General features: G+C 32.9%; 1 protein-coding gene across 1 annotated transcript; it reads right to left on the bottom strand.

The window, feature by feature from the left end:
- LOC107832262 (putative glutamine amidotransferase GAT1_2.1) lies at positions 1-5,076 on the bottom strand. The gene is made up of 4 exons (XM_016660080.2): positions 4,820-5,076; positions 3,191-3,924; positions 1,195-1,401; positions 1-478 (listed from the first exon to the last, which is right to left on the bottom strand). The coding sequence occupies exons 1-4, from the start codon at positions 4,905-4,907 to the stop codon at positions 239-241; spliced, it is 1,269 nt and encodes a 422-aa protein (XP_016515566.1). The 5' UTR covers positions 4,908-5,076; the 3' UTR covers positions 1-238.
- Between the last annotated feature and the right edge of the window lie 4,818 nt (positions 5,077-9,894).

Raw genomic sequence — 9,894 nt, 5'->3', positions numbered from 1 at the left:
TTGCGAAAGAATTCCATCTAGTGTTCATAGTCATAAATTGTTCAAAGCCTCTTCATTTTTCAAACAATTAAACTCTTTAACAACCCTTTCAATTATACACTTATAAACCAGCACAGACAAAACTAGATTTCACGTCATAAAATCAAAACATGGAAAAAAATATTGCAGCAAAAAAAAAAAAAGAAAAAAAGAAAAAGAAAAAAGGAAGGGATATTTATATTGTAGATGAGATAATTTATCAAGCTTCCTTCTCCTTGAGCTTCTTTTCTAAAGCCTCAGAACAAAGCTGTCCCATTTTATGATAAAAACCAACCATATCAGAGAGTTGCTCAATTGACATTTTTCCAAGAATAGCTCTAGCCATTTTCTCCCTTTCTTCATTCATCTTCAATCTATTCATATATGCTGATGCATTCCTCACTGTTGCTCCCATTTGCTTCAATCTATTCTCTTGTTGTAGACTCAGTGCTGTGTTTGCCTACATGCCATGCGCAAAACGCTCAGAATTTAGAGTCGGTGGATTTCAGATTTTTCATGATAAGTAGTATGATTTTATTATGTGTATATATTCACTCTTTGATTTCGTAAAATAAGTGTAACTTCTACAAATTGATATTATAATTTTTTTTACACTTGGATTACCTAAAAGATAACTCAGGTAATCAACATAAAAAAAGTGGAATTTGTAATATGAAAAATAATACAGGTTACCTGTTACAACAAGTTAAAATATACAGATAATAAAAAAAATCATTAAACTTTTGGGTGTGTGTGTTACACTTGTCATATATGACAAACATGTTAATAATCGCTCAAAATTTAGAGTCAGTGAGTTCATATTTTTCATAATTAGTATGATTTTATTATGTGTATACGTTCAGTCATTCACTATATCGTCTTTGATTTCGTAATATAAGTGTAACTTCTATAGATTGATATTATAGTTTTTTATACTATCGGGTTACCTGAAAGATAACTCAGGTAATCAACATAAAAAAGTGAAATTTGTAATATGAATAATAATCCAGGTTACATGTTACAACAAGTTAAAATATACCTATAATAAAAAAATTCGTTAAACTTTTGTGTGTGTTACTCTTGTCATATATGATTAATAAACATGTTAATAATCTATTTAAGATTTACTTAATTTAATCAAGAATGAGTTATGCAGAAAATGTAAATTGTATTTACCTCAAGAAATTCAGCTCCTGGTTCAAGCTCAGACTCTTTTTCAGAAATTCTCCCACGTCCTGTGCTATACATGTTCTTTGCTATTGAAAAACTTCGAACAATACTCTTTCTCTTGCTCTCCAATTCATGATTAAACTTTACTCCTTTTGGTACATTTCCAGAACCATTTAGCTTCTTCTCGTATGCTATTACTGCTTTGACAAATTCCTACACATCAATCAAATACATTGAAGACGTCAGGTTGTGTCAGGATGTGGTAAAATAAAGGTTCTTTTAATCGGGAGTTTCGGGTTCGAGTCTTGAAAACCGAGTTCTCTTTGGTAGGAGCGCTAAAATCCTCCATAGAAGACATTTTAGGGTGCGAATCCGACTCGGTCGGGCCAGTAGGTTCTGAACACCAAAAAGCAGCCCGGTGCACGAAGCATCTTGCATTTATGCATGGTATGGGGAAGGGCCGCACCCTAAGAGGATATGATGTAGGCAACTTACCTTGATGCAAGCACCAGTGGTTAATTCCACTGCTTGAATTCCTAACCTATAGGTCACACGGAGACAACTATACCATTGCTCCAAGACTCCCCTTTAGTGGGTTCCAAATACCAACAAACCTAGTATATTACCACAAGGGTCTTGGAGAGTAGTGTTTACACAGACCTTACCCCTGCCAAGTGAAGGTAGAGAGACCGTTTCCAATAGATCCTCGGCACGGTGTGTGTGTGGGTGGGGGGGGGGGGGAATAAGTAGTACTAAATAATAACAACAGGAAATACGATAATAGAAGCGAACTAGATCACATGGCGTAATAAAGATTTAATTAAGAAGATGCAGGAACATGAGTGCTATAAAAACTACAGGTAAGAAAACGAGAAACTTTCGGTCACCTACTAACCTTCTACCCTAATTCTCGACCTCCATACTTTCCTATCAAGGGTCATGTCCTTAGTAAGCTGAAATCGCGTCATATCCTGCCTAATTATTTGGTTCCAAACACCAAATAATTAAAAAGATATCTGTTCAGAATTGACCTAGTTTCACTTGCTTAAATTTTTATGGTTATGTTGATTTGAACTATACATTTGATTTTGCTGTATGTAGTCTAAAAAACTCTTGTCTGTATTTTCTAAATAATTTACACATAATATTAATTTAAGCTCAGCACTTGTTCACGTTTCAAAGCTTACTACTTTCTATACTATCTTTTCATTAATTTCTCTAACACTTTATGAGTATTAATATCAACCACATGATTTGATCCAATTCTTGTTGACATAATAGCTGTATTCTTGCAAAAGGACATAGACAACTGGCCAATATAATTCTATCCACTTTTAATACTTTGTTTTATTTAATGACCATTTGGTATATCTGTTACTAGCCCGACTAATCCAGATTCTTGCCGTGTAAGGTTCATTAAATGGGAAAACACTTCCTATCAGGAGTTTCTTCATTTTCAGAATCGAACGCGAGACCTCTATACTTATTCAAACGGACATATATACACAAAAAGAGCAACCCAGTGCACAAGGTATTCCGTGTTCACGAAGGGTGCGGGAAAGGACTGCACGCCAAGGAAAAAACTTTTATTTTGTGCGTCACACAACTGACACTAGTCGTGTGAGACCTCTTTTTTGTCTTTGTGGACCCAAGGAGTGTGATGTATACAGCCTACCCTAATGCAAGCATTAGTGGCTGCCTATGTTGTTCGGACTCTCCAAAAATATCTTCGGGTGCATGTCGGATCCTCCAAAAGTAGTGTATTTTTGGAGATCCGACACGGGTGTGGCAGTACTTTGGAGAATTCGCGCAACACAAGGGACTGCTTCCACGACTTAAACCCATGACTTTTAGGTCATAGAGAGACAACTTAACCGTTTGCTCCAAGACTCTGTCTTAAACGACAAACATACTAAAGTAGCCAATATACCTCAAACTTTAGAAAATCTATTTCTTAAACATTTAATATATGACAATAGCAAGTTGGAGTTTAATTAATTACCTGGTAAGCCATAGCACATCCTGGATAATCAAAATCACCAGAATCTTGACCTCTCATACGTTCAGGATGAAACTGTAATCCCATAATAAATTTTCCTTCTTCAGGATTATAAGCATCTGGATCATAAAACCCTTCAATTAATCCATCATTAGCAAAAGCCATTGGCACAAATCTTTGTGCTAATTTCTTAACTCCTTGATGATGATAACTATTTACCCAAATCTCCATTTTCTCATCTTCTAATGAATCTTTAAACCATTTTTCCAACGGTGTATTTTCCACTATTTTCACTACATGTCTATGTCCATCATAATTTTCATAATTCATATGAACAACTTTTTCTTTTTCTTTTTCATAATTTTTGGATAATTCTTTCTCTATATCTTGATAAAGTGTACCACCACAAGCAACATTTAGAACTTGTGATCCTCTACAAATTCCCAAATAAGGTATATTTCTTTCTAGACAAAGTTTTGCTAATCCGAGTTCAATTGAATCCTTTTCGCGATCAATTGTTGTGTCACTAGCATGTAATTTCTTGATTTCTTCTAATTCTTCTTGTGAAAATCCAGATAATTCAGCATCATAAAGTGATGGATCAATGTCTTCTCCTTCACATAATAGAACTCCATGAATTGGTTGAAAGCTTTCTAATAGCATGTGTACACCACTAACTCGCGGTACTATAACAGGCGCTGCTCCATAACTTACGATGAGATCTAAGTGATATTCACCTGCAGATATTAAAGATATAATTAAGTAAATAAGAGCGTATCGTTTATAATAACTTAAGATGCTAGATAAGTCGATCACACAGTTCAACATAGGTCATATGTTCAATTATCAAGAACCAAAATTATCAAAAAGAATTTTCGAGTATCTTGTTCATGAAAAAAGAATCAAGACCATATGTGAGGGAGCGTCTATTGAAGAAATAATGAAGTAAATAACAGTATATCATTTATAACTATTTAAATTTTTGGATGAGTTGACCACATAGTTTAATAGAATATTTTTACATGTTCAATTAGATTATTTCTTAGCAAGACTAAAGATCATGAGATCAGAAAAGTAAAATATATAAAATTTTCAATAAACAAAATTTTTTCTAATGTAGTCATGGAGATGATAAATTTTCAAAGATGTCATAGTTTTTTTCTCTTAATATATGATTGAACATCTCCAGGGGCGGTTTCATTAGATATCTTACAACTAGATTTCTTCTTTTTTCCAATTCAGTTCTTCCACCAATTAGGCGAATATCCTAGTTAGATTTAGGCACGCCACACTTTTTAGTTATTGGAAGAACCCAAGTACTCACTTTCGGATTAAGAAAATAACTCTCGGACATCTTTCATAAATTGAATCAACAACAATAACGACGACCCACCCACTAGTGGGGTCTGAGAATGGTACCTTATCCCTACCGTGAGGGGGTTGAGAGGCTGTTTCCGAAAGACTCTCGCGACGACCCAGTAAAATCCCACTAGTGAGATCTGGGGAGGGTAGAGTGTACGCAGACCTTACCCCTACCTTATGGCGGTAGAGAGACCGTTTCCGAAAGACCCTCGACTCAAGAGAGAAAACAATAAATTGAATCAAGAGAGAAAATACGAAAGAGAGACTAACCAACAAAATCAACAAACTTGTTTTTACGAACAGTTCGTCTGGAGACGATAAGAACCCTAGGAAGAATCATAGATAGATCTGGAGCCATCTCTATACTTCAAATCCAAGAAATTAATTATAGAGATCGAATGAAAAAGAATCCACAAAGATTATACTTATCTACTAGATCTTTATGAATATATATATGATTTTTGTAGCTTCAAAGCTTGAAATATAAGACTATGAATAAGGACGTGATTACAACCAAATTTATGTGTGCATATTTATTATGAGTCTTTATGTATAGAAAGAAAGACAGATATTTATATAGCTGTAGATCATGCAAAAATATTAATTAAATCAATAGGCGCAGTTCAGTCGCCGCATAAAACAATATGGTGACTTTTTTCACTCACTCTCAAAATAAAAGCAGAAAAATGTATATTTTTTTTATATTTATATTATGTATGTTATATACAAAAATTATATAAATTTTATACACTTTTTTGGCTGCCAAATGTAAATAGTTTCTAGCACAAGCTAAAAGTGAAAAAAAAAACCCTTTTTTGTTGTTTTCTGGTTTCCCATCCGGTATTTTTATTGGGGCCTGACTAAATTCGAATTCACGCTGAAAAGTCTCACATTAGACGTAAAGTGCTAAGACGATCTCATATCTAAGACTCGAACCTAAAACCTTTGATTAAGAGTGTTTACCATATCATCACAATCTTTTTTGGTAATAATATGGTGGTTTAATTTCATTGGTAGGTGCAAGTATATTATTGTATTTTTAATAATGTAAATTATAGTTTTTTTTAGCATTATCCAAGGATTAATCCAGAAGTCAAAGCCTTGACTGTATGCTGACGTGGTGGTGAATGTATCAAATTTTGATGGATCTTGACGAATATGCCACTTAAGATTTTAGAGGGGTTTGAATTATTCTAGTTAAGGTTTGTTCAAATTTATACTGCCATTTTTGCATCCAAAGATGAGATTAGAGCCCGTTTGGATTGACCTAAAAAAAAATAGTTTTTAAGTATTGGTGTTTAAAAGCACTTTTTAAGTGCTGGAGCTTATTTTATAAATAAGCAGTTACATATTTGGATAAAAATATTGAAGCTGAAAAAATTGTTGAAGTGTTTGGCAAACAAGTGCTGGTAAGCACTTATTTATGTTAAAATGACTGAAATATCCTAAAAGTTGTTAACACTATAAAAAAGATAATTATTACAATATTTTATTCTAAATTGATGCATATACAAATAATTTATAATTTAGTTCAATTTTAATTTAAACCGATTACCTAAATATAAATTATTTATTTAAATAATATGCAACAATTAATTATTTGACCAAAAAAATAATTTTTCACGGATAACTTTAAATTCTAGGGTAACATGTAAACTCATTGATAGATTTTGATATAAAATATAATTTCACCAATTAAAAAAAAGAGGGATTCAACAGTAATTCTTTTTTAAATGTCATGGAACCAGAAAAAAAAACTAAAAGAACAATATTTACAAAATATTAGAATCTCTCAAACATTTTATTTATAAAGCTAGTGTTAGCTTTACAGTTAAAACATCAACGAAATTAACAGTTTTGGAATATGACAGAAGAAAGATTGAAAACAATGATTAGACGGCGCAGAGATTTAATTAGTAAGGGAAGGGTAGTTTTGGAGTTCAGAAAAAGTAAAAGGGATAATAGGGTAAATTACTTGGTCAAATATAAGGAGCTTGTAAGGTAAAAATTGTACGGGGTGGCCTATTTGGTCGCCCCCATTTAACCTATACCCATTTTTTTAAAAGTTATAACTTGTGCCCATTTTTTAAACAACTTCAGCCTCCTTTCTCCTCTCCCTTCTCCTCCTTAAAGTTTTATCTTTTCTTTTTCCAGAAGTAAGGTTCATCCCTATCTGCTTCTTCTTATTTCTCCTTTCAATCATTTTTTCCTTTTCGCCGACGCCCTTAGTTGTAAAGGTTCTATCTTGGTTTTGCAACTTAAATCTTATGCACAATTTTGATGTGAAAATGGGATAAGAGAAATTAATTATTAATTTTATATTGTTGTTTGATGAATTGGGTCAGGCGGAAATTGGAGATTTCAGTTGTCGATTGGATTGGTAATGTATTGATGTTTCTTGGTTCCTGTTAATATTGCTTTAAGTTACTTCGTGTGGGTACAACATGCCCCCTAGAGCTCTAGAGCTGAAGTTCGCCAGTTAAAAACAAAAACTTCAGTTCTAGAGCTGAAGTTCGACAATTACAAAACAAAAACTTCAGCTCTAGAGCTGAAGTTCGCCAACAAAACAAAAACTTCAGCTCTAGAGCTGAAGTTCGCCAGCTACAAAAACAAAAACTTCAGCAATTATAAACAAAAACTTCAGCAAATAGAGAACAAAACTTCAGCTACTATGCTTAAGTTCAGCAATTACAAACAAAAATTTCAGCACACTTGATTCAACACACTTGCTACTTCAGTCCCGTCTACTAGAATACTGAAGTTTTGCGTGATTGCCTTTGCTGCTTCAGCCCCGTATGCTGAAGTTACGCGAAAAAGTGGGTACGTTTGTAATTTTTTTTTGCAAAGCGGGCACAAGTTAAAACGTGATCCAAAAAGCGGGTGTAGATGCAAATGCCCTGCTGTAAGCCAAAAAGCAATAAATTGGGGTGATCCAACTTATTGCTTTTGGCTTGTTTTGGGTATTTTAGCTTAAAAGTATTTGGTTTAGAAGCACTTTTATGATTTATCCAAACACTCAGATAAGCCCAAAAGTGCTTTTAAGATGGTTTGACCAGTTTTTAAGCCAATCCAAACATCCTCTTAACGTTACTGAAGTTCGATGAAATTATAGAATACCAGGGTTTAAATTTAGTGGAAGCAAAAATAAAAGTTGGATAATTATTTTTATTTACTAAACCTTGGTGGACACGTAGAGCCATCAATATGGGTCTGGCCCGTTGGGCCAGCCCAATCCAACCCGTAATTTAATAGGGTTAGGCTATAATTTTTAGAACCCATTTAAAAACAAGGCTTTTAAACCCCGCCCGAGTAAGCCCGTGGCCTGTGAGACTTGACTGAGGCTGGGCTGGCCGGCCCGTAGGCCTAATAAAAATATTTATTTGAAAGGAATTTTTACATTCCTATGCCATATAGTAAACTATATTAATTACCCTTAATGCTTAACTTTTAATATAATTACCTTTTATCTACCTAATTACCAATTATGTACCATTTTAGGATTTTAATGGTATTAATTAGCCTCACAATTTTACTCAACCGTATATTCCCACTCCCCCAAGTTTTTCTCTCCAAATCCCCACGATTTCCTCTTCAATCACCCGCGATTTCCTCTTCTATAACCAGCAAAAATCTGTAACCCCTCCACCATTGACAACCATTAAAAAGCTTTGAAGCTTTGAATTCGAATTTGGGTTTTCTAAAGACATTGTTTGTTTGGATTGGATGTTGTTGCAAAGAATTGAGAATTCTCTCTACGTCTCTCTCTATCTCTCAATCCCAAATTTCAGTAATATAAGAGGAAAGGAAAAGAGAGCAGCAATTCCACCATTGACAGCCATTAAAAAGCTTTGAAGCTTTGAATTCGAATTTGGATTTTTAAAAGTCATTATTTGTTTGGATTGGGTGTTGTTACAAATAATTGGGAATATGGTTTGGAGTTTATATCTCAATTTTGAGGGGTTTTGATGAAAATTAGACTTGATTTTGACTGAATTTCAGATTGAAACTCGAAGAAGAAAAAGACATGACAAACATTATATTGCAGAAATTGTAGAAAAATTATAGAAAAAATGTATTCTGTTATTTATTTATTTTTGAGCTTTGTGCTTTTGTATTAAAAGTTTTGATGGGAGCTTGTTATTCCATTTCGTCTGTTTTGGAGCTAACTTGTGCAGAGGAGAAGATGTTTTTTAAGTTATATATATTGCTATACTTTTAAATTCAAGAAAGTATGGTTGTGTTGTATTTAAAGATGCGTGAATCTGTAGAATAAGTTGAATGTGAGGAATGAGTCAAATAAGACTCACAATGGCTTATTTTCGGGGACAAGAATTGAGGAATTGAAATTAGGTCGTGCTTCATCTATTGATCAAGTTGCTATAGTCAAAAGCCACACACATGACCATTTATTTAGTTGCTTGAGGATTGTAAAGTAAAGTGAGGCACATGACCAATTTTCTAGTTGCTTGTGGATTTGTAAAGTTACGTTACTTGAGTGCGGATGTACAAAATATCTTCTTTACTTTGCAGAACTGAGCATGAGGTGCGGATGCACAATTTACTACCATAAAATTTTATTCTTTTATTCATTTAACTATGACGTATATCAGTATGGATTTTCACAATATCTACAAAATTTCTACGTTTATTCTACAATAAAACTACATATCATTTGAAACATTAATATGAAAATATAGAATTTCAATGTTTCTACAAATTATCTACAAAATTTCTACAAACTGTTCATAATAGAATTTATCTTTATTTTCATGCATGTTCGTCTGGAACACTAAAGTTACTTGATATGCCAACATCTCCCGTTATAGAGGAATACAACTTATCTATAATTTTTTACAACTTTCACACATTATTTCCACCCAGTTAAATACAACTACAATAACATAAAAATTTCATACAAAATTTATATAATATGTCTTTTGTATATTTTGTATCTGATTTATACATAGTAAAAACAAATTTCATACAACTAATTATATATTATACAACTTATCTACAAATTATCTATAATTTTCGTACATTATTTCTACTAAGTTATATACAACTACAATATAATACCACTTAAATATAATTTTTATATCATGTTGTTCAACTTTCATACAAGAGGTAAATGAATAAAAGAAAAATAAATAAACTACAGTCTACAATTTTTCTACAATTTCTTCAATATAATGTATGTCATGTCTTCTTCTTCTTCTTTTTCTTCTTCGAGTTTTAATCTGAAATTCAGTCAAAACCAAGTCTAATCTTCCCCAAAACCCCTCAAAATTGAGATATAAACTCCAAATCATATTCCCAATTATTTTCAACAACACCCAATCCAAACA

The sequence above is a fragment of the Nicotiana tabacum genome, chromosome 20 (assembly GCF_000715075.1).
Source record: "Nicotiana tabacum cultivar K326 chromosome 20, ASM71507v2, whole genome shotgun sequence".
Lineage (NCBI taxonomy): Eukaryota > Viridiplantae > Streptophyta > Magnoliopsida > Solanales > Solanaceae > Nicotiana > Nicotiana tabacum.
Note: the sequence above shows the minus strand (reverse complement) of the source record. Positions and strands in the feature narration are given on the sequence as shown.